Source organism: Saimiri boliviensis, chromosome 11 (assembly GCF_048565385.1).
Source record: "Saimiri boliviensis isolate mSaiBol1 chromosome 11, mSaiBol1.pri, whole genome shotgun sequence".
Taxonomy (NCBI): Eukaryota; Metazoa; Chordata; class Mammalia; order Primates; family Cebidae; genus Saimiri; species Saimiri boliviensis.
This window is the reverse complement of record NC_133459.1, coordinates 81574953-81601624: the sequence shown is the minus strand read 5'-3', so window position 1 is coordinate 81601624 and position 26672 is coordinate 81574953. Positions and strand designations below refer to the sequence as shown.

The 26672-nt window shown below is 36.6% G+C and overlaps 2 protein-coding genes across 3 annotated transcripts in view; one reads left to right on the top strand and one right to left on the bottom strand.

The window, feature by feature from the left end:
* Positions 1–3656, bottom strand: part of PRKACB (protein kinase cAMP-activated catalytic subunit beta) — a 136977-nt gene extending 133321 nt beyond the window's left edge. Inside the window, exon 1 of one of the 2 annotated variants that reach the window (XM_010347080.3) lies at positions 3385–3656. In XM_010347080.3, coding sequence (XP_010345382.1) covers positions 3385–3430 — 46 coding nt within the window. In that variant the 5' untranslated portion in view covers positions 3431–3656. The remainder of the gene's footprint in view (positions 1–3384) is intronic. The other variant, XM_074381083.1, reaches the window with a different exon arrangement.
* LOC141580450 (uncharacterized) lies at positions 3429–22080 on the top strand. Its single transcript, XM_074381543.1, has 3 exons — positions 3429–3453; positions 3566–4258; positions 16715–22080. The coding sequence occupies exons 1-3, from the start codon at positions 3429–3431 to the stop codon at positions 16849–16851; spliced, it is 855 nt and encodes a 284-aa protein (XP_074237644.1). The 3' UTR covers positions 16852–22080.
* Positions 22081–26672: the final 4592 nt, after the last annotated feature.

Below are 26672 nucleotides of genomic sequence, written 5' to 3'. Positions count from 1 at the left end.
GCCCCACAGGCAAGCTGGTGGTATAGTATTTTAAAAAATGAATTAAAAACCCTTCCCAAGTTAAAAGAAGTGGCATATGTTTTTTGTGTTGGTGACTGAGGCTGGAGTAAAAGATAAGACTGGATAAGTAAAACAAACTTAACTGACAAGAGTTTAAAACTTTAAAATGAGAAGTTTATTATATTTCTAAAAGTTTATGCTTCTGCATATTAGCTGATGTTTAAATAACTACGCTCAAATTTTAAAAGGGATATATCTTCAAGAGTAATTTTAAAAACACAGAACAGTTAGATATATATAAGAGTACCAGTTATTCTCTCATTAAGTTTTGAGATACATCAATACAATTTCCTAATTCACTATAGCAGAACAACAGGTACTCAACTCAATGTTATCTCCAAAACCTGTGGAGATGAAGATGGAATCTCACCTAACTTTTAGGTCTTACCCCAGAAAATGTTTATTCTAATAGAGGGACAAGTTTCGGTAGAGTAAAACACAGGCACCAGATAGTCAAAGCTAACCAAGACCCTCCTAAATTATTTTTATGCCTAACTTCATTCTTCTGGAATATTTTTAGAACTGAGCTCTGGAATCACCTATCTTTCTGAAGCTTGGTTCTAACTGAATCTGAAATCTTAACCGACTTGACATTTTTAATCAACTTTCAAATCAAACATTTTCATACAGCAATTTTCAGAGTTCTAATTCCATTTTCCATAATGTCAGCACTTGTGTTTTGCCTTTCAGGTAACTCTTACATATACATATTTTCTTTTCCATTAGACAGTAACACTTTTAGCTTTTATTTATAGTCTATAATTGAAAGTAAAACATTTAGTGAATATTTTGAAAATAAATGTATTAATTGATTATTTAGGGATGCTGAATGGAGTCCAGGCATCAGACTCTATTTCTTACTCTATTATTACTAACAGTATGATCTCAACTCCAGCTTCTGCAGAGGTCAGGATCTTTGAAAGGGAATGATTGTACAGGCTGACCTCTCATGTCACATATTTCTAAGTTTTGAAAAATATTTTCAAGAATAATTCTTTAAAAAAATACACAGAACAGTTAGGTGTGTAATGATAAGAGTTCTTTCATTAAGTTTTAAAACATAGCAATACAATTTCTACTCACTACAGTAGAACAGCAACATATACCTGATAACATTGCTCCAAATGAAGTTACAAACATTAATCAACACATGACATTTCAAATAATTTTCCCCATAACACATAACTTGCTATTTTCTTTTGTCACTTCACAACAGCATTTTAAACTATTATAATAACCTTCAGTTTCCATACATACAGTCACACAAAAAGCTGACTAACATACTTAAGAACTAGACCGTCATTAACATTTAAAACATAGGAAAGAATTTATTCATAGAAATAATTTAAATACACATTTAAAGTTTCCATTTAATTTTCAATAAATATTCTGAGGTTATCTTACAACTATGAGTTGCAAATTAATACTGTCTAAGGGTATTAAGTTACCAAAACAATTCTCCCTGAAGAAAATATATAGGTCACAGAACAGTCTACTATCATTATCAAAAATATAAACATTATACAGGTCAAGACTTGCTAATGAAAACTACTAATATGACCAATCTCCAAGCACACTCTTTTGTAACACAATTAACACGTTTTAAGTTAATAGAGCTTTAAATTAACACGAAAAATGACAACACTATCAGGTACAAATAATTCTTTACACTTTTTGCATTCTTTATCCTTTCTGTATGGGTAGTTACCATATTTGTGCAATTTAAAAAAGATAACATAGGCTGGGCACGGTGGCTCAAGCCTGTAATCCCAGAACTTTGGGAGCTCGAGGTGGTTGGATCACCTAAGGTCAGGAGTTCCAGACCAGCCTGGCCAACGTGGTGAAACCCCATCTCTACTAAAAATACAAAAATCAGTCGAGCATGGTGGCGGGCGCCTGTAATCCCAGCTACTCGGGAGGCTGAGGCAGGTGAATCGCTTGAACTGGGAAGCGGACGTTGCAGTGAGCTGGAATTGCGCCACTGCACTCCAGCCTGGGCGACAAGAGCGAAACTCCGTCTCCAAAAACAAACAAACAAACATAAATTCTACCTCTATGTTGGCTTTTTAAATCTCCATATGGCATACTGTGTTCTTAAATAGTTTATATAATAGTTCATCAAACTTTTCTGGAGCTCCTGAAAATTAAAACTAAAACCTTATTGATGAAACATAAAAACCATATTATCTGATCTCACTATTTATGTTAAACAAAATGAATGACTAAATCCTTCTAAATGAATTCTACTTTATTAATACAGAAAAAAGCTATTTTCTTCATGCTAAATTATAAAGCCTAATTCTTATGTTACAACCATATAAACATTACAAGTAAGATTTACAGAAACTAAAATCACCAGGCCCACTTTAAGTGCTAAGATGCCATTTACTCCTAGTGACATAACAAATACCATTTGTTATTTGGCCATTCTGAATTATAAAAATAGATGAACTTTACAAAGGCAAACCAATTCTTGCACAACCATCCTGATTGACACATATATACATATATATGCATGTGTATACATGCGCGCGCGTGCACAAACACACACACACCATATAGCCATACAGAAATTCCACTTTGATGATTTTCTACTGTTTGATGTAAAGTGTGGAGTACCCGCACCTTCAGCTCTCAGAAGAAATTAACCGTGTTCTGGAAGCACTTCAACTCCAAATGACCTTTAAGTTTTAAAGGCATTGTAGCAGATCCTTGAATGTCTAGAGAAAACGCAAACCTGTCTGGCTTTTTTCTCTAATGGATAAAGTTGCTGTTTGGTCTCATTATGCTTTCCATTCCTAATCTGAAGAGATGAAGGCGATCTAAGACAGGGTTGTCCACTCAGGATTAGCCTCACTTGCACAGAGCCAGACTAGCAGCCCCCGCGTTGTTGTAAGGTTGGGCTGGACCCAAGTGATGGAGGGAGAAGAGCCAACCTTACAGTACTACCTGTAGCTCCAAAGGAGTCGGTGCGGGGGGAAAGCAGGGGTGGGATGGCACTAGGGACTTCTTTCCTCGGACCATATTTGGGGAAGTGTTCCAGAATGTGTGCAAGTCCTCCTCGCTAGAGTGAGAAAGGGAATCCCAGGGAACGCTCTTCCCAAGCTCCCCCCATCCGGCCCTTCGCGCTCAACCCTCAACGCGGAGCTGGAGGTCGGGATGGAGGAGGAAGGCAGCTGGTCACCCCGACCCCCAAGAATGGCTCCCGGCGGCCGCTGCTAGGCCTGGCCAGTGCCCGCGGCCTCAGGGTCTGCGACCCGGAGGAGCGCTCGGTGCCCCGCGCCGGCCCGCCCAGCGGATACCCAGACCCGGCCTTCGACTTACCGCTCTCCACCTCGCTGCCTTTCTTGGCGGTCGCCGCGTTCCCCATGTCTGGGGCGACGGCAAGAAGGGGTCAGGGAGGGGAAGCGGGGGCTGGGGCTGTGCCCGCCACTCCACAGTCTGAGGCAACTCCCGCTTCTGTACCCGTCGGAGTGGTGACTGCGACTGGCGCTGGCGCCCTGAGTCCGGGCGGGAAGACCCGGCCGGGTCTCAGAAAAGGGTTTAAGCAAACTCCTCGGTGGCGACTGCGGCGGCGGCAGCGGTGGCGGCGGCGGGCAGACACTCCCCCTTCGCGCGGCCCGCCCTCTCTGCGCGCCCCCGGGCAGCCACGAGCCCGGGTCAGGCTCTGGCCCCGCTGTATCTTCGCGGGCGGGCGCGCGCACCGGAAGTGACGTAGGCTCGGGACCCCGGGGGCGGGCGGTGGACCGCAGCTGGCAGAGCCTGGGGTCCGGGTCTGAGGTAGTGCGGACTGCCTCCTCCGCCGCTGTCGCCCGGGCTGGCGCTCGGGTGCCCATCCCTGACATAGTGGGAGGTGGAGTGGGAACCGCTAGCTTTGCGGAACGCAGAGTGCTTCCTCATCCTGGCGTTCCGGTGCCTTGGAGTGGAGTCGCGGGAGACTATGCCGCGGCTCGTGTGGTTTTGCTTCTGTCCCGCCACGCGGCGGCTCCTCACCCAAAGGCTGCCTTCTCCCCGCAGTGCCAGGTCCGAGGGGAGCAGCACCGTCGGGTTGGACGTCGCGCGCGAGGGTGGCCTCTTAAGTCTGCATCTGCCAGGCACCGGCCGCGGGAAAAGCCTGGTCCTAGGCATGGTCGTGGTTCGAGCCTCTCGTTTCTTCGGACATTGAGGTATTCGCTGAGCCCACCACGTTGTCCTCGGGGTTAGTAGGCTCCAGTCACAAGCCCTGTGATGTTTTCAGACTTCCCAAGTGAAAATAAAGGAAAGTTTTACTATTTCTGCAGAACTTTTGCTGATGTATGGTATTGTATTTAGCAGCTTCTGTGTAGATCTGAAAATACATTCCCAATTGTTAGTTGCGGTTTTATTAATATAAATCTTGGAGTAATTGATTTTGCTGTTAGCTTTACCTAGGTAAATTATGTGGCACTCTAGCATTTCTGTTCTTGCATGTTCCATTGCACCTTGCCCTGTGTTTTCCATCTATTCCAAATTCAAAATAGAAAGACTGTAATTTCCCAATTTATTCTGTTCCCAAGGCACCAGGCATCGTAGGTGTTTTATGAATACCTGTTGACTTGAAATTTCTCAGACTTTAAAAAAATTTTTCGGGCCGGGCGCGGTGGCTCAAGCCTGTAATCCCAGCACTTTGGGAGGTCGAGGTGGGTGGATCACGAGGTCAAGAGATCGAGACCATCCTGGTCAACATGGTGAAACCCCGTCTCTACTAAAAATACAAAAATTAGCTGGGCAGGGTGGCGCACGCCTGTAGTCCCAGCTACTAGGGAGGCTGAGGCAGGAGAATTGCTTGAACCCAGGAGGCGGAGGTTGCAGTGACCCGAGATCACGCCATTGCACTCCAGCCTGGGTAACAAGAGCGAAACTCCGTCTCAAAAAAAAAAAAAAAAAAAAAAAAAAAATTTTCATTACTGACAAAAAATGGAGCGATAAGTAGAATATTCTTAGTAAACGTCATATTATTGCTAATCCTGTTAAATTAATAATGTATACTGTATTCTAACTTTTATACAAATAGAACGCATTTGCTTCTCATAAGAACCCTATGAGGCATGTGGTTTTACTGTAATTTTAGTTACGAACAAATTAAGGCATAGAGAAGTGATTTACCCTAGGTTAACAGCTGTTACCTGGTGGAAGCAGTATTTGAACCCAGGCAATTGGGCTCCAAAGTCTGACCGTTTGTCTATAATGTTGAACAGAAACTTGTGGATGTTGTAAATTGCTTTCTCTCCATTTGAAATCCCATTGACTTGAAGAGAGTGAGTTTACTTCCTAAGGAAATTTATTATATTGTTTTCTGGGTTTCAATTAATTCAAATAAAGATCGGGAAGCAAGGATTTGGACTACATAATGTGCAGATTTGTGTCAGCATGCAACAATATCACAATAATGTCATCTCCAATCATATTTGGTTTTGTATTGTAGATGTAATATTTTGCCCCACATACAAAAAATTCAATAAATAGTGTGCACTAAGCCACATATATACCAAATTAAAGACTTTTGATATTCCCTCTATTCTAGAGGGAATCTTTCTAGAAATTATTTCTTTTACCTTAACTTAGTTTCCTGTAGTGCGAAGTAATATGTATTAAATCATAAAGTCTATGAAAAACACCTAGGATAACTTTTGTTATATCATAGGCACTCAGTAACTATAACTCTGTCCCCCACTCCTCAATAACATTCTATTTTCTCACGCTTATGTTTCAACAACATTCATTGAACAAATTCGATTACAAGAAATAGAATAATAATGAGTTTGTATTATATGCAAAGTATTATGAAAGGGATAAAAATGAACAAAATCAGTTCTCTGTCCTCAAGGAGGTTTTATGTATGGCAAGATGAATATATAAATCAGTAATTGCGTAAAATGAGATAAATTTGTATTATAGCATAAATGTAAGCAATTAGGAAACATAAAGGTAAATGCCATTAAATCATAGATAATTTAACATTGAATTTTGATGTTTAACAAGTGGGGAAGAACATCAAGAACAGCTTGAGCAGAGGCTTGCATGCAAATTATCCCCAGGTCGTACTAGACCAGATGTTGTGGAAAAATGTAGTAAGGGTCGCAACTTTCCCACTGGAATATAGGCTATATGTGAAGGAATTTTGATTTCGTCATCACGATATCTACTATATCCAGAATCATGCCTTGCATATAGTAGGAACTCAATAAATATTTGCTGAATGAGTGAGTAAATGAATAGAAATAGTAGGTTCAGATAAGATTGTATGTATTTGGGGAAATTTTAAATGCCACTTAAGAAATACAGGCTTTAGGCCGGGCGCAGTGGCTCAAGCCTTTATTCCCAGCACTTTGGGAGGCCGAGGCGGGCAGATCACAAGGTCAAGAGATCGAGACCATCCTGGCCAACATGGTGAAACCCCGTCTCTACTAAAAATACAAAAAGCAGCTGGGCATGGTGGCGCACACCTGTAGTCCCAGCTATTTGGGAGGCTGAGGCAGAAGAATTGCTTGAACCCAGGAGGCGGAGGTTGCAGTGAGCCGAGATTGTGCCACTACACTCCAGCCTCCTAGTGCCTGGCGACAGAGTGAAACTCTGTCTCAAAAAAAAAAAAAAAAAAAAAGAAAAGAAAAGAAATACAGGCTTTATTATGCAATAGAGAACTTGAGGATATTTAAAGAGAGAAGTAATATAATCCCACATTTTATTAAGAAGGTAACTTTTATAGTAATGTGATGGATATGTTGGAGAAACAATAGATTGGCAGCAAGGTGACTATTGTAATAAAATAATGAGAGGAAGTCATTCAATAGTACATCAGCAATGGAAGAAAATAGAAAGAATGCATGTCAGATATTTGAATGTTAAGATCTATAGAATTTGGTAAGTGTTAAGACTCTCTAGCATAATACAAATGATAGAGGCCCAATTCAAACTAGCATAAGAAAAATTAAGCAGAACTTACTAGGTCACAGAACCAGGAAATTTAGGTTGGATATGGTTTTAGAATTAGATAGATCCAAGGCTATATATCTCTATATATTTATCCTTATTCTGTTCATATATTTGACTGTATTCTGTCAAACAGGCTCTCTCCACATGACAAATTTACATTTTCCCAGCTTAACAATCTAAATAGTAATGCCTTCTCTTTCCCAACATCCATATATTATAAAGTTAGGTAGAATATCCCATATCCAAAAAGCTTAGGACCAAAAATGTTTTCAGATTTTGGATTCTGGATTATTTGCATATGCATAATGAGACATCTTGAGGATGGGATCCAAGTCCAAACACAAAATCCATTTACATTTCATATTCTCTGTATACACAGTCTGAAGGTAATTTTAAACAATATTTTAAATTATTTTGTACATGAAACAAAATTTTTACTGCATTTCAACTTCAGCTTGTCATGTGAGGTCAGGTATGGGATTTTCCACCCATGGCATCATACTGGTGCTCAAAAAGTTTGGCTTTTGGAGCATTTTGGATTTTTGAATTAGGAAGCCAACCTGTATATTATAAACATTGGTTCTGCATGGGTCACATTCACATTTTTTATGAGGAAAGGAGGCCATGGTTGACATGAAACGAGAGAAGTATAATTTGCTAGAAGAAACTGTCATATGGAGTAGACAAAAATAACATGCCCAATATAGCGAAAATAAAGACTTAGAGCTCTATATCAATCTTCTATCCTGAGTGAGTGGATAAGTAGATCAGGAATAAAGGGGAAAAAACTGTTTTTTTTTTTTTTTGTTTTGTTTTGTGTTTTTTTTTTTTTGAGACGGAGTTTCGCTCTTGTTACCCAGGCTGGAGTGCAATGGCGCGATCTCGGCTCACCGCAACCTCCGCCTCCTGGGCTCAGGCAATTCTCCTGCCTCAGCCTCCTGAGTAGCTGGGATCACAGGCACGCGCCACCACGCCCAGCTAGTTTTTTGTATTTTTAGTAGAGACGGGGTTTCACCATGTTGACCAGGCTGGTCTCGATCTCTCGACCTCGTGATCCACCCGTCTCGGCCTCCCAAAGTGCTGGGATTACAGGCTTGAGCCACCACGCCCGGCACTGGTTTTTAAATTAGTGAGAGATGTGTAACGTGGGTCATACTGAGTTCGAGTTGGTAGTGGGACTTCTCTATGGGGATGATGAACAGCAGGGAAATAAAAAGATCATTATATGAGTTGTGGGGCACATATTCTCAGGACCTCTTGGGGGCTGTGTCAAGGGTCATGGTCACTCAAATTTGGCTCAGAATAAATTTCTTCAAAATATTTTACAATTTTACTATTTTCATCAGCAATAGTTTGGCACCCAAACATGTTGGGCCTCAGAGAAGACTCAGGGCCCAAAGGAATTGCCCAAACTCAGTGCTAACATACCAGTGGGGGCCCACTGAAGCCTCCCTGACTTTAAGCTTCTCCTCTCGTGGATCTGGCGAGCCGTCCTGAGTCCTGCACCTCCCTTTGGTTGAGGGTCCTTGATTTATTGAGTTTTTTTTTTTTCCTCCTGGGAAGATTTTTAAGGATCCTAATTTTGGTTCAGATCCTAATTTAATCCTTGCATTCTAAAGGGTCATTTCTATTGCTTTTATTCCAAAATTAGTCTCAATTTGGCTTGTTGGTTCACATTTGAGTGAGGAACTGAACTGTTGTTTTCATAGGTAAAATGAGAGACTGCATTTCTTCAGTTCCAGAGAGAAAGAACATTTGCTCCTCCCAACTGAAAGGCACCCCTGGGAATGTCTCATGGGAATGTCTAGGGTGCAGCAGGCCTACAGGGAACCCCCAACAAAATTAGTTTTAAAAAGGCTAGTCCAGCAAGCACATATAGATGCTGGTCACTCCACACTTTGAGCCCACCTGGAGGGGCTTAGATCTCTGGAGAGAAAAACTGAGACACATGAAATGGTGGCAATGAATGGTGACACATTGTGGAGTCCTGCCCACAAGCAGCAAACACTTTGTTTCACTCCACAAAAGCCCTAGGCCACAGCTCAGTTCCTCCTTTAAAAAAAAAAAAAAAGTACAGGAAACAAATAATCTAAGAATGAGGAGAAAACAAGGGGAATAACGCCCTCTTCAACCACTCTAGGTTTTATGGCACCTCTATTTGTGTAAAATGGAAGTAATATGGTCTTCATGCACATTTACCTGAAGGAAAAAGAGCGCTAAGGTAGACCTGCAAACAATAGAATTCCTAAGTTCTCTTTTTTTCTATTTTCTCTTCTGCCTACTTTAAATCTGCTGTTACTTTTCTACTGAGATAAAAACCACTGCTTGGATCTAACAGGTTTTATTATTATTATTATTATTATTATTATTATTATTATTTTGCAAGCCAGAGAATTTGTATTTATCTCATGGCTAAAGTTCTGAAGTAAAAGCTATGGTTCTGTGTGTGTGTGTGTGTGTGTGTGTGTGTGTGTGTGTGTGTATTTAAAAGGCCTTTATAATTTCTATAATTTTATGTTTATAGAAATTCAATCTGTTTTAATTTCTCTCTGGCATACCAGTACCTTGAGTTGTAAACTTTGCTGATTTTCACCTTAGAGCTGTTTTCTTTAACATGCAAATTTAAGGCTATTTAGCTGACAACTGCCTAGGGTAGTGAAACAGGTTATCAAGAACTTAAATGTCTAAGATTAAAAAAAAAAGAAAAAAAGATCTTATGAATCTATAGGATGCATTTCTATTGGCATATCCAAATGTCTATGTATTTATGTGTTGTGTACACAATGTTTCAGCATCAAAAATATATAAAAGAGCTCTAATTGGCTAAAAAATAAAATCACTTAAATCAGATAATCAAAAGAAATGACTAGTCAAGTGCTTTTTCAAGTTAATGTGACTTAAGTAAATTCTTTAATAAAAATTCTGGCTTTAAAATTATTGGTAAAATAACATTAGAGATGTCTGAAAAATTGTTGGCATTTTTGATCGTGTGGTTTTTTGTTTACTCCTGCAGAATTCTATAAGATCAGCCATAAGGGCTATAAAACTATAAAACCCAGCTCAAGACAAAATGATTTTTGCTTGGATAATTTTTGACAAGTAAGACATGCAATATTATTGGTTTAATGAAAACAGCTAAATCCTGAGTTACTGAGAAAAATAACTTTATATTTAACCTTAAGTTTCTTACTTAACACCTAAAATTCACAGCTATAGAAATAGTTAACAGGGAAATAATGAATATCACAGTTTTTGTAAATAATATGGGTAAATTGTTAAATAAATCAGGTAAATGTAATGGCATAAATGCTTGTAAACAAACATGTTATATAATTTAGGATCCAATGTTATTAATATTAAGTATCTGGGTGATTTTTAATTAAAAATTTATAGGAAAAAATTTTTAATATTCTTATTAAAAGGTAAATATATTTGTCTAATTGAAAGCTCATTTAAGGGTTATATATAAAACAAGGTAAAAGGAACCAAAAAATAAGAAATGTAAAAAAGGCTAAAGTTATGAAGAGGTAATTTTAGTAGAAAAGGAAAAAAAGGAAAGTAATTTTATACAAGAAAGAATCTTGTTTGGTAAATTTTTGTGCTAAAATAAAATGACTGGTTTGTTCAAGAAAAAGGGATATTTAGGACAAAACAAAGTCTAGGCAGGTTGTAATGTTCTATGTAAGTTGTAATAATAAGATTAGAAAAATTATTTTTTTAAAGGCGTTGTATAATTCGGTTGGCTCAGCAAAAGAAATGATCAGCATAGTTAACAGACAACCAACAGTGTGGGAAAAAGTCTTCACAATCTATACATCCAACAAAGGACTAATAACCAGAATCTATAAAGCACTCAAACAAATTAGCAAGAAAAGAACAATCCCATCAAAGAGAGGGCTAAGGACATGAATAAACAATTCTCAAAAGAAAATATACAAATGGCTGACAAGCATATAGAAAAATGCTCAACATCACTAATTATCAGGGAAATGCAAATCAAAACCACAATGCAATGCTACCTTACTTCTGCAAGAATGACCATAATTTAACAATAAAAAAAAAATGGATACTGGCACGGATATGGTGAAAAGGGAACACTTTAACACTATTAGCAGGAATGTAAATGGGACAACCACTATGGAAAACAGTGTAGAGAACTAAAAGTAGATCTTCTGTTTGATCCAGCAGTCCCACTGCTAGGTATTTACCCAGAGTAAAAGAAGTAATTATATGAAAAGGGTACTTGTAAATGCATGTTTATAGCAGCACAATTTGTAATTGCAAAAATATGGAATCGGCCCAGATGCCCATCAATCAAGAAGTGGATAAAGAAAATGTTATATATATATATATTTAGAATAATATATATAATCTTAGAATAATAGTCTCCAGTTTCATCCAGATTGCGCAAATGCCATTGTTTCATACCTTTTAATGAATGAATAGTATTACATGTGATATATATATATGTGTATATATATATATATATATATATATATATATATATATATATATATCTCAACAATCTGGATGAAATTGGAGACTATTATTCTAAGTGAAGTAACTCAGGAGTAGAAGACCAAACATCATATGTTCTCATTCATAAGTGGGAGCTAAACCATGAGAACACAAATGCATAGGAATGATACATTGGACTTTGGAGAACAGGGGGAAAGCGTGGGAGGGAGTGAGGGATAAAAGACTACACACTGGGTACAGTGTACACTGCTCAGGTGATGAATACACCAAAATCCCAGAAATCACCACTAAAGAACTTATTCATGTAACCAAACACCACCTGCTCCCTGCAAACCTATTGAAAAAAAATTAAAAAGATACATGAGTTGTGAATTTAGTATAAAGATGAGAGTCAGAGCCATAACTATGCATGAAATAGAGAATGTAGAGGAAAAAAAGGCAGCTAAGAATAAATAGCTATAGAAGAGAGAAGAAAAGGAGTCTGGTGTAGTAGGAGCCTGCAGTGGTCAGACAAGTTGAAAAAGAACAAGAAAATGCAGTCATAAAAGTCAAGAAAGAAAGAGGAATATTATTTTTATTAATTTGATTGACTGCACACTAGAAATGGACTCCAACTAATATAAGCAAAACAAATTTATTGGAAGAATGTTTAGCTGCATGTAGGAAGGAATGGAAAACTAAAGAATCAGGCTTGGCACACTCAGGAACTAGGTAGCTACAAAGAGCTGAAATAGCAGTTACTACCTGACTATTTCCCCTGATGTAGCCAATGGAATGGAAACAAAAACAAAGCCTATTCAGTTTTGTTCCTTTTCCTGCAATTCACTTTCTAAGGATACAGTTCAATTGTCCTACCTTGGGTTACATTTCTGCTTCTTACCCAGAGCAAGGCAAATGATTAGCAGTCCCATGAAACTCATCAGTGCTAGAGCACAAATTTTCCATTACCAAAGAAGATGGAATAGAAGTTGAACACTTAGGAAAAAAAAAAAAACATAAAGAAAAAACACAAAAAACAATGTCCACTATAGAGGATTTGTTTAACAATATTAGTAAAGACAAATATTTCTTATCAGTAGAGCTGTTTGGAGCACCCCTTTCCCCCTCCAAAAATATGTGCTGAAGTTTATTATAAAGTCATAGACATTTTTTATTAAATATACTAGAAATATTCTGTTACCTGATGTGGTAGGCAGAATAATGTCACTCCCAAAGATGTCCATGTCCTAATTCCTACAGTTTGTGAATATGGCTCCTTGAATGAAAATGAGAAATTAAGATTTTTCTAATTAGTTGATGCAAAAATAGGGTGGTTATCCCTGGACTATACCTGTGGGCCTAGTGTAATCAAAGGATTCCTCAAAGTGGAAGAGAGAGGCAGAAGAGGAGGTCAGAGTGATGAGATGTGAAAAGGACTCAATACCATTGCTGGCTTTGAAGATGGAGGAAGGGGGCCAAGAGTTGTGGAATACGGGCAGCCTCTAGGAGATAGAAAGAGCAGGGAAATCAATTCTCCTGTAGTCTCCAGAAAGGAAAACAACCTTTCTCATATCTTGATTTTAACCCAGTGAGACCTGTGTTAAGCTTCTAACCTACTGAACTGTATGATAATTTTGGGTTGTGTTAAACCACAAACTTTATAGTAATTTGTTACAGCAGCAATAGAAAATGAATACTCTCCACTGCATTTTGAAAACAGTGAAAACAGGGAGTTTGGTTAAGTGGATTTGTTAAATTGTCTGAGAACAAACCAGGACTGAAACCTAGCCTCTAGAGTCCCAACCCAGTGTTTCAATGAACTTCACACAGATGTGTTAGAAGTTCTTACCCCTATAACTCATGATTATTTGCAAACACAGAAAGGATAAAGAAGGAAATACAAGTTTAATTTTCTTTTTAAAATATTATATTAAATAATTACTCAGAGTCTAATTAAAGAGAATGAATTTAAATATAATTTTTTAATTTTTCTGACCTATAAGTTGAAGTGAATATTTAAATACTATCTGTGGGATGTGGCAGAACCATTGTAGTACATTAAAGTGATTTTTATGTTTTTATTTCGTACTACTTATAACCACAATTATTCTCTCAGAAACAATAACTCTTGCTAAATAAAAGACATTTTTTAAAAAATCAGTAACTATGCAAGTGTAAGAGTAGCTAGAGAGAGCTGAACTGCTCTGTTTAATTAAAGGAGCATTCCAAATTTAGAGTAATCTAGAAAGAAGGGAGTAAACAAGAGACATAGAAAGGGAAAAATTAGCAAGTTTGCAGGAGACAAGGGTAGCTATTGCAGATAAAAGATCTAACATGTGATTCTGAGTTGTTTCCTGTGTATCACTTAAAGTAGCCCCAAAATCTTCAAGTTTTGCTACAAGCAACAGCCCATCTTTGTGGTTACTCTGAAGGAAATGATAAAGTATAAAGGGCATTTTTGCCTTTGACTTAAAATTATGATAGAGAAATGAAGAGCCATAAGATACTATCCAGCAAAGGCCAAAAACTTTTGACAGACAGTAAATCAGAAAACCAGAGTGTCTCAGAAATTATATGACCTATATATTAACATATAAACCTATCACAGGTATGTATAAAATGAGGAAGGTTTTAGATACAAAATCCATGTGATTGGGATCTGAATTAACTTTTTGCAGATTTATGTAGCTGAATGGCCCCAGCTGACCTTTGGGCTACAAAATCACAGCCAATAGCACCAACAACTGTAATTCTAACTAAATTGTGTGAATGCTCCTGTATCTACTAGGCTCTGCACTAAAACCCTTTAACTATATTACTTCATATAATTCACACAATTGACTGTTCTGTGAATTATATGAAGTAATATATTTAAAAGGGTGTTATATTCCCATTTCACAAGACGAACATCAGAGACAGGTAATATAACTTGCCCGAATATTTATACCTAGGAAATCAAGAACTATATAGACTTCATTTCAATCCATATCTGTCTCATTCCAAAATCATCACGAGTAAAACCAATGTTTCCAAAAGTCTAGTTTAAACCATCTGCTTTATTACCATCAGAGAGTGCTTGTTGTAAAAATGCATATTTCTAGACTCTAACTAAGCCTATTAAATCAAAATATTTCATGGGGACCAAAATAATCTGCCTTTTTTATTATAGTTATTAATAATGTAATATATATTTCAAAATAGCTAGAAAAGAAGATTTCGAATATTTTCAACACAAAGAAATGATAAATGCTTGAGGCGATGGTTATCCCAATTACCCTGAATTGATCATTATACATTGTAAGCATGCACCAAAGTATCATGGGTACCCCATAAACATGTATAATTATTATGTATCAATTAAAAATCTGCCTTTTAACAAAGTGTGTTGCTATTTATGTGTGTGTTTAATCCTTATATATTTAAGTGTGATTCTTATGCACACTTAAATTTGAGAACCACTACACTATTCTCTTGCATCCAAAGTTTCAACTGCTTTAGATCAACAGTCCCAACACACAGTTGGTTAGACATCACTTAAGAGTACTTACAAGATAGTACTGGACTTCTTGAATTAGTACTGAAAGTTTATCTGGTATATTTTCCCCATACATTTACAGTATGAGGAGTCAGTGAGAAAAGAGTTGAAGGAGGAAAACTCACAATTATTGAGTCTTACTTTGGGTCACATACCATGCAGAGCGCTGATATTAACTCATTTAATCCAAAATAGTGATTCATGCTGTCCCCAATCCCACTTCCAGACAACATATAGTCCCAGGTCTTCAGATCTCTTTTGTGTGAGTAATTGCATGAGCCTTGTATTTAGTCCCTATCCCCTAGCTCCTATCTTTTTTCCATTCTTTGCAGTAAATATTCTCAAATTGTGAAGTGGAGAGTATCTTAAAAAAAGGAGTATATAGATATAAATAAATATAAATGCACAAATTTAATAAAAAACAAAATCCTCGTACCCATATCCAGGCCAGAAATAGAACATTACTATCCCTCAGATGCACTGACTCTCCCTGATTCATTTTTCCCATCCAAAGATAAATAATACCTTGATTTAATTAATCATCCTTTGACTTTATAGTTGCTGTGGGTTTATTTTTTGGGTTGCTTTTGTCATTGTTGTTGTTTTGCTACCTAAGCATGTAGCTCTAAAAAATATGCTCTTCAGTTTTGCCTGTTTTTGAAATTTATAAGAATTTGTAAGAATTAGGTAATTTGCTTCTTTCACTCAGCATTGCTTTTGAGGTATAATCATGTTGAGTTTGGTACTGTAGTTCATTCATTTTTACATGTCTATAATATCACAAATATACAATTGTATGACTATGCCATAAATTATGTGTCTATTAGACTGCTAATGGATATTTAGACTGTTTCTAGAATATTTTTTATTTGAACAATGTTTCCATAAACATTCTTGCTTATAAGCATACACACTCAACAATGTATTTAGATACATATCTAATACTGAAATTGAGAGTGTGTAGAGTTTGAGCATGCTTAATGTTCCTAGGTAATAGCAAACTATTTTTAAAACTAGTTGCATCAACTTATATACACACCAGCAATTGCTAATAATTATTTCCTACTATTCCACATTCTCACATATACTTTCTTGTCTACTTTTCCCATTTAACCAATTTGAAAAGTGGTTTTAATTTACATGCTGAAAAAATTTGTATAAAATTTCATGTTTGAGAGCCACTTATGTGACATTTCTCTCCATTACTTTTACCCACTTCTGTATTGAGTTAACATTTTTCTTATTGATTCTTAGGGGCTCTGCATATTTACTACATCCTAACTTTTTGTAGCCTATATATGTGGCAATTATCTTCTCCCCATTCATCGTGTATTAATCAGTGTTCTCTAAGAGGAAACAGAACCAGTAGGATATATGGAAGGGAGTTTATTAAGGGAAATTGGCTCACAGTATCGCCAAGGTGAAGAGAATCCAGGACTGGCTCGATCCATGTTCAAGAGCCTCAGAACCAAAGAAACTGACAGTACAGCTTCCCAGTCAGGCACCAGAGCCCTGGAAAACCTCTGGTGCAAGTTGCCGAGTCCAAAAGCTGAAAAACTTGGAATTTTGTGTCCAAAGACAGAAGGAGAAAAAGTATCCTGCTCCAGGAAAGGAGTGTGGGGGAAGGAGAGAGGGAGGGAGAGAGACAGACAGAGAGAATCACCAATCACTTCTTTTTTCCCCTGTTTTGTCTCATCTGTATGCCCCCAGCTGATTGGATGATGCCTGCCCACCCTGAGGAGGGGTCTTCTTCTCTCAGTTCACTGACTCACCTGTTAATCTACTCTGGAAACACCCTCACAGGCAGATTCAGAAGCATTCCTCAATCCAGTAAAGTTGACACCTGAAATTAACCACTACAAATGGTTGGACTTTTTATTTTCTTTATAGTATTTCTGATGTATTTAATATTTTGTCAGCTTTATTGAAAATAATTGACGTATTTCAGTGTGTAATAATTTTTAAAATTTATGTACACATGAAGCCATCACTCTAATTATAATAATGAACATATTCATCACCTTAAAAAGTTTCCTTTTGCTCCTTTGGAATCTTTCCCTCATGCCCCTCTCCCCACCCAGTCCTAGTCAATGATATGTCTGCTTGCTGTCACTATAGTTTAGTTTGTATTTCATTCAATTTAAATAACAGGCTCAGGCAGTATGTATTCTTTTTTGGTATGGCTTCTTTCACTCTGCATAATTATTTTTAGATTGATCCGTGTTGTTTCATGCATCAAGAGTTCACTGGTTTCAATTGTTGAGTAGTAGTTCATTGTATGGCTATTTTTATACATTCACCTGTTCATCAATATTTATTTCCAATTTTGACTATTATAGTAAAGCTACTGTGAATATTCATGTACAAGTCTCTGTATGATTTTATGCTTTCATTTATCTTGGGCGAATCCTAGGGGTAGAATGGCTGGATTATATGAGATATATATGTTTAATTTTTGAAGAAATTGCTAATCTGTTTTCCTAAGATATTCTAACATTTTACATTTCCAACAGTATGAGGGTTCCAATTGTTCCACACTTTCATCAGTACTTTAGTATAATCAGTCTTTTAAATTTTAGGTATTCTAACAAATGTATAATAGTATTCTATTATGGTAATAATTTACATTTAGCTAATGGCTAGTAATATTGAGCATCTTTTTCTATGCCTACTTGCTATCCATGTATCTTTTTTTGGTGAAATATCTGTTCAAACATTTTGCCCATTTTTAATGGGTTCTCTGTTTCCATTATTGCATTTTGAGAGTTCTTTATTCTGAATACAGTTCTTTTATCAGATATGTTATTCGCAAATATATCCATTCAATCTGTGGTTTGTCTTTCATTCTACTAATACTGGCTGTCAAAGAATAGAAGTTCTTTTCTTAATTTTAACAAAATTCAATTTATCATTTTTTCTTTTTTTTTTATCATGATTTTGTTGTCATATCTAACAAATTTTTGCCTAGCACTGGGGCACAAACTCCAAGTACAGATGGCGTCACTAATGAATTCCACCAAGTATTTAAGAAAAATAATACCAAGTCTACACAAAGTATTCCTGAAAGTTAAAGATGCGGGTATACATCTTAACTCACTCTATGGGACAAGCATTACTCTGTTACCAAAACCAGACAAAGATGTTAAAAGAAAAAAATCTACAGGCCAGGCTTAGTGGCTCACACCTGTAATCCCAGCACTTTGGGAGGCCAAGATGGGTGGATCACCTGTTTTGAGGTCAGGAGTTCAACACCAGCCTGGCCAACATAGTGAAACCCCCATCTCTACTAAAAATACACACACACACACGTGCACACACACACACACGTACACACACACACACACACACACTAGCTGGGTGTGGTGGCCGGCACCTGTAGTCCCAGCTGCTCGGAAGGCTGAGGCAGGACAACTGCTTGAACCCAGGAGGCAGAGGTTGCAGTGAGCCGAGATTGTGCCATTGTACTACAGCCTGGGTCCAAAAGCGAGACTCAATTAAAAAAAAGAAAAAGAAAAAAAATCTATAAACCAATATCAATTACTAACATACATGCAAAAATTCTAAATGAAATGCTAACACATCAATTTTAATAATGTATAAAAGGGATAATACATCATTGCCAAGTAGGGATTGTCAGAAATGCAAGGTTATATTAACATTTGAAAAGCAATCAGTGTATTGTAATTTACTATATTAATGGGGTAAAATATTGAAAGCATGATCATCCCAAATAGATGCAGAAAATTATTTCACAAAATCCAATTTTATTCCTGATTTTAAAACAACTTTCATCTAGGAATAGAAGGGAACTTCTTCATCCAAATGTGTGACATCTACAAAAACCCCAAGGCTAACAAGTGGTGAAAGATTCTTCCTAAGATCATAAACCTGATAAGAATGATTGCTTTCACTACTTCTATTTAATATTTTACTGGAAGTTCTAGTTTATGCATTAAAAATTTTAAAGCACAACTTATAATAGCATCAAATATATTAAATACTTAGGAATAAATGTGACAAAAGTATATTAAATACTTAGGAAAAAGGGGTTCAAGACCTGTAAACTTAGAACTATAAAATATTGCTGTGAGAAGTTAACCTGGTGGCATGGTGGCTTGGTGGCTCATGCCTGTAATCCCAGAACTTTGGGAGGCCAACGCAGGTGGATCACCTGAGTCAGGAGTTCAAGACCAGCTTGGCCAACATGGTGAACCCTGTCTCTACTGAAAATACAAAAACTATTTGGGCGTGGTGGCGCATGCCTTTAATCCCAGCTACTCAGAAGGCTAAGGCAGGAGGATTGCTTGAACCCTGGAGGTGGAGGTTGCAGTGAGCTGAGATCGCACCATTACACTCCAGCGTGGATGACAAAGCAAGACTCCATCTCCAGAAAAAAACAAAACAAAACAAAACAAAAAAACAGTTAACAAAGAGCTAAATTAATGAAGTGATAAGCCATGTTCATGCATCAGAAGACCAATTTTGTTACGATGTCACTTCTTCCCAAAATTTATCTATAGATTCTATGCATTCCCAAGCAAAAATCACATTACTTTTTTTTTTTTTTATAACATGGACAAGCTAAAATTCACATAGAAATGCAAAGGACTTAGAAGGAATAGCTAACACAACCTTGAAAAAGAAAAAGCAAGCTGTAACATATATACTGCCTGATTTAAAGACTTATGATAAAGCTTCAGTAATTAAGATAGTATGCTTTTGGTGTAAAGACAGACACGTAGCCAGAAATAGACCCATACATATATTTTTAGTTGATTCTTGGCAAAGGTGCAAAAGGTTCAAAGGTACATTTTGAGTGAAGAAAGGAAAACCTTTTAACCAAACTGCTGTAACAGTGGATATCCATCTTTTAAAAAGAACTTTGATCCATGCCTCATGCAAAATACAAAAGTTAACTCAAAATGTATCATATTTTTAAATGAAATCTATAGCTATAAGAGATTTTCTAGTTAGATTTTGTTATTAATTTCTACTATTGTTGCATTGTTGTGAGAGTACTTTTTCTGTGTTATCTCATTCTTTGAATTTGTTTAGACATGCTCTATGACCAGTTAAATGGTCAAATTTTATACGTGTCAAAAGTCTGCATGAAAACATGTGTGTTCTGCAGTTATTTTACTGTTTCATATATGTCTACTAAGTTAAATTTGTTAATCATGTTCAAGTGTTATAGAAGTTTACTGATTTTTGGATATTTATTTAATCTAGCAAATACTGATGGCGGGTAATAAAATCTCCCACTAGGATGGTGGATTTGTTGACTTTCTTTATAATTTTCCCAACATTTGCTTTCTATATTTTAAAATAATGTTATTAGAAGCATCATGTAATAGAGATGACCTCATTTATTGATTTAGCAAACATTTCCTGAGCCTGTATGCTCTGCCTGTTCCGTCTAAGAGAAGAGGCAGATAAGCAAACTCTATCTAATTCAGTGTGTGTTTCCAATGCAGAGTGTTATAAGCACACATTAGTTTTTGTGAGAGCACTGAGAGGGAGGGTATTTAACTCTGACTTTGGGGAAACTACTCAGTAAAAAGATTGTTACACTTGAGCATTGAAGTGGAAATGGAAGTTGGCCAGAGGGCTTGAGAGATGGGAACAAACATGTGAAGCAGAACATATATTTGAGCCTGTTCAGAGGCAGTGAAATGTGAGTGTGGTCAGATCAATCAGGGGAATGCAAATACTCTAATATGGAAGGATTGTTATGGGGAAGTGGGAAAAGATATAGATGGGGAAGTAGAAAATAACTGGATTAAAGGGGGCTTGCAACCTATCCTAATGTGTTTTTATTTTATCCTGACAATGAAAGTGAGCTAAAGGATTGTACAGAGAAATGTGTGATTTATATTCTAAAAATAACTAAGTATCAGGACAAATAACGAAACGCAAAAGCTCAAGACTAAAGACATGGCCAGTTGCCTTCCAAAGTCCATTTTTTCTTCCTCCTTACCAATATAAGCACAATTTTATTTGAGTTTATATTGTTTTTAAGAAGTGTTGCTTCCGTGGCTTCCTTACAGCTCAGGATGAATATGTGATCAATTTGAGTAAGAAGATACAAGCTAAGGATTTATGAAAAGGCTTTCAATTTACTGATATAGGTACTTCTCTTTCCTAGCTATCTTTCCACCTTTTTTTCTGCCTGGGTATAAGGACAAAAACCATAAGAGATCAGAAAGATAGAGAAGTCTAGTTTTTTTTATGACATTGTTGAATCTCTGAAATACATAATCCCCTTTTAAGCCTCTGTTGGTTAGGTTTCATGTTATTTTTAGCGGCTGAACAAAGTCCTAAATAATATACAGTAAACATTTGTCTTCTATATTTCAAATTCTACACTGATGATAGCACAGAATTTCATACCCTTCTTTAGAAAATCACCCTTCCTTAGATATCCTTAGATATTCTCTGAGGCTTCTGTTCTGTTCCATTGGTCTATATATCTGTTTTGGTACCAGCACCATGCTGTTTTTGTTACTGTACTTGTAGTATAGTTTGAAGTCACGGAGCGTGATGCCTCCAGCTTTGTTCTTTTTGTTTAGGATTGTCTTGGCTATGCAGGCTCTGTGTTGGTTTCATATGAAATTTAAAGTAGTTTTTTCCAGTTCTGTGAAGAAAGTCAGTGGTAGCTTGATGGGGATAGCATTGAACCTATAAATTACTTAGGGCAGTATGGCCATTTTCACGATATTGATTCTTCCTGTCCATAAGCATAGAATGTTTTTCAATTTGTTCCTTTCTTATTTCCTTGAGCAGTGGCTTGTAGTTCTCCTTGAAGAGGTTCTTCACATACCCTGTAAGTTGTATTCCTAGATATTTTATTCTCTTCGTAGCAATTGTGAATGGGTGTTCACTCATGATTTGGCTTTCTGTCTATTATTGGTGTATAGGAATGCTTGTGATTTTTGCACATTGATTTTGTATCCTGACACTTTGCTGAAGTTGCTTATCAGCTTAAGGAGGTTTTGGGCTGAGACAGTGGAGTTTTCTAAATATACAGTTATGTCATCTGCAAACAGAGACAGTTTGACTTCCTCTCTTCCTATTGAATACCCTTTATTTCTTTCTCTTGCCTGATTTTCCTATACCATATTGAATAGGAGTGGTGAGAGAGGGCATCTTTATCTTGTGTCAGTTTTCAATGGTGACATAGAAAACAACTAAATTAAAGGGGACTCGTAACCTATCCTAATGTGTTTTTATATTACCCTGACAGCGAAAGGGAACTATTGAAGCATCATGTGATAGAGTTGGAATTTGGATGGATAGAGCTATTTATGAAAGCCCAAAATTCTGCCAGCCTTTGCCCATTCAGCACGATATTGACTGTGGGGTTGTCATAAATAACTCTTATTATTTTGAGATACATAGTAAACACCTTTACACACACCAACTAGAAAACCTAGAGGAAATTGATAAATTCCTGGAAAGATACAATCCTCCTAGCTTAAATCAGGAAAATTTAGAAACTCTAACAGACTAACAACAAACAGCATGATTAAAATAGTGATAAAAATACTACCAACAAAAGAAGTCCAGGACCAGAGGGAATCCCAGCTAAATTCTACCAGACATTCAAAGAATTGCTACCAATCCTATTGACACTATTACACAAGACAGAGAAAGAGGGAATCCTCCCCTAAATAATTCTATGCAGCCAGTATCACACTAATATCAAAACCAGGAAAGGGCATAATGAAAAAAAGAAAACTACAGACCAATATCCCTGATGAATATAGATGCAAAAATCCTCAACAAAATACTAGCTAACTGAATCCAACAGCATATCAAAAAGATAATCCATCATGATCAAGTGGGTTTCATATCAGGAATGCAAGGTTGGTTTAACATCTGCAAGTCAATAAATGTGATACACCACATAAACAGAATTAAAACAAAATCACATGATTATCTCAATTGATGCAGAAAAAGCATTAAAAAAATACAGCATCCCTGTATGATTAAAACCTTCATCAAAATCAGCATACAAGGAACATAAAAGGCATCTATGATAAACCCACCATCAACATAATACTGAATGGCGAAAAGTTGGAAGCATTCCTTCCAAGAACTGGAAAAAGACAAGAATGCATAATTTCACCACTACTATTCAACACAGTACTAGAAATGCTAGCCAGAGGAATCAGATAAGAGAAAGAAATAAAGGGTATCTAAACTGATAAAAAGGAAGTTAAACTGTCACTGTTGGCTGATAATATGATTGTATACCTAGAAAACCGTAGAGACTCCTCCATGAAGCTCCTAGAACTGATAGATGAATTCAGCATAATTTCAGGATGCAATATTAATGTACACAAATCAGTAGTTCTGGTATACACCAACAGTGACCAAGCTGAGAATCAAATCAAGAAGTCAACCCCTTTTACAATAGCTGCAAATAAATAAATAAATAAATAAATAAATAAATAAAATACTTAGAAATAAACCTAACCAAGGAGGTGAAAGACCTCTGTAAGGAAAACTACAAAACACTGCTGACATAAATCATAGACAACACAAACAAATGGAAACACATTCCATTCTCATGGATGGGTAGAATTAATATTGTGAAAATGAATGTACTGCCAAAAGCAATCTACAGATTCAATGCAATTCCTATCAAAATACCACCATCATTCTTCACAGAACTTGAAAAAGCTATTCTAAAATTCATATGGAACCAAAAAAAGCTTGCATAGCCAAAGCAACACTAAGCAAAAAGAACAAACCTGGAGGCATCACATCACCTGATTTCAAACTATACTATAAGGCCATAGTCACACTAAAACAGCATGGTACTGGTATAAAAACAGGCACCTACACCAATAGAATGGAATAAAGAACCCAGAAATAAACCCAAATACTTACAACCAACTGATCTTCAACAAAGCAAAAAAATATATAAAGTGGGGAAAGAAGAATCTATTTAACAAGTGGTTCTGGGATAATAGGCAAGCCACATGCAGGAGAATGAAACTGGATCCTCATCTCTCACATTATATAAAAATCAACTCAAGATGGATCAAAGACTTAAATCTATAAAAATTCTAGAAGATAACATTGGAAAACCCCTTCTAGACATTGGCTTAGGCAAAGATTCCATGACCAAGAACCCAAAATCAAATGCAATAAAAACAAAGATAAATAGGTGGAACTTAATTAAACTAAAGAGTTTTGCACCACAAAAGGAATAGTCAGCAGAGTAAAAAAAAGATGACCAACAGAGTGGGAGAAGATCTTCAGAGTCTATACATCTGACAAAAGACTCATATCCAGAATCTACAAAGAACTCAAACAAATTAGCAAGAAAAAAAGCAAACAATCCCATCAAAAAATGGGCTGAGGACATGAATAGACAATTATCAAAAGAAGACATACAAATGGCCAACAAGCATGTGGAAAAATGTTCAACCTCACTAATTATCAGGGAAATACAAATCAAAATCACAATGCGATACTACCTTATCCCTGAAAGAATGGCCATAATAAAAAAAATCAAAAAATAATAGATGGTGATGTGGATGCATACTGCTGGTGGAAATGTAAATGAGTACAACCACCATGGAAAACAGTGAGGAGATTCCTTAAAGGACTAAAAGTAGAAATACCATTTGATCCAGCAATCCCACTACTGGGTATCTACTCAGAAGAGAAGAAGTCACTATATGGAAAAGATACTTGCACATACTTGTTTATAGCAGAACAATTTGCAATTGCAAAAATGGGGAACTAGCCCAAATGCCCATCAATCAATGAGTTGATAAAGAAACTGTGGCATATATGTGTGATGGAATACTACTCAATCATAAAAAGGAATGAAATAATGGCTTTTGCAGCAACATGAATGAAAGTGGAGACTATTACTCAAGTAAAATAACTCAGGAAAGGAAAACCAAACATCGTATGTTCTCACTCATAAGTAGCAGCTAAGCTACAAGGATGCAAAGGCTTAAGAATGATGCAGTGGACTCTAGGGACTTGGGGGGAACAGGTGGGAAGGTAGTGAGGGATAAAATGCTACAAATTGGGTTCAGTGTATACTGAGCAGTGCATACTGCTCAGGTGATGTGTGAATCAAAATCTCACAAATCACCACTAAAGAACTTACTAATATAACCAAATACCACCTGCTCCCCTAAAACCTATGGAAAAATTTTAAAAATTTTGGCATGGTCTAAATAGTGGCTGTAATGCTGAGGCAGGAGCTTCAGGGTGTGTTGCTGGACTTAGCAGCAAAAAACTGTTTCTGAGAGTTTTATTTATAGGTTGAGAAAATAAATGCGTACACAAGATCAACAGCTTGTATATAAGGCATCAGAGATGTGTGGATTTGCACCACCAGCAAAGACTTCCTGTGGAACAGCAGCTGTAATTGAAATTAACATCTGATTAAGTTTACAATAATTCAGCTGTCTTCTGCATGCATTATGCCATTCCTGTGCTTAAAACATTTCAATGTCTCCCTTAGCCTACAGGACAAAACCCCAAATACTTAGCCTCACATATAAGAAATACTTAACATTATTTTCTAATCTTTTCCCTCAAGAGTTTAAAGGGTTTTTTATCCTGTTTAGTGAATTTACTCTATTTTGAAAATATATTTTTGCACATGGGGTAATATACTTTTGATGTGAGTAGCAAATTTTTTCAGCAACATTTATTGAATATTTCATCATTTTGCCAAGGATTTGTTATTCTACCGTTGTCACATACCAAGATTCCATGTATTCATAATTTGTTTCTAAGTGTTTCATTTGCTTCCATATGTCTGTACTTTAATTCTTATTACTTGATGACTGGCAGCATGTGTTCTGTTTGCTTCTCAATCCTTTACTTTCCCATCCAATTTATAATCAGCTTCTTAAATTCTGTGAAAAGCGTGTTGAAATTTGAATTGCAATTTTATTATACTCTTAATTTGGGGAAGAATTGATATTTAAGAAATCTTGACTATCTTTATTCATGAGCATGAAATCTTTCTTTATCCATTTGGGCAGTGTATTAGTCAATTCTCACTATAAAGAACTATCTGAGACTGGATAATTTATGAAGAAAAGATAATTTATGAAGAAAAACCAGTTCCACAGGCTGTACAGGAGGCATGGCTGAGGAGGCCTCAGGAAACTTACGATCATGGTGGAGGCAAAGGAAAAGCAAGCAAGTCTTCACATGGCAGCCAGGAGAGAGAAAAACAGAGCAAGAGAGAGGTTCTACACACTTTCAAACAACTAGATGTCCTGAGAAGTCTATCATCAGGCAGCATTAGGGGAATGGTGCTAAATCATTAGAAACCATCCCCATGATCCACTCACTTCCCACCAGGCCCCACCTCCAACACTGGGAATTACAATTCAATATGAGATTTGGGTGGGTACACAGAACCAAATCATATCAGGTCCTTAATAAAGTTTAATAACTTTCTCCATAAAGTTTTCCACTTTTTGGTAAAATTTTTTTTGTACTATGTAGGTTTTTGTAGCTATCATAGGAGTATTACAAAGGAGTAAGAACATTTCTATTCTTTCTTGGTAAACCATGAATGTTTAAAATAACACTCACGTAAGTGTAAAGTTAAAGTCTGCATTGCTTCCTGAAAAATATAATAATCTTAGAATGCTTGAAATTCTGCTACATGTATGCT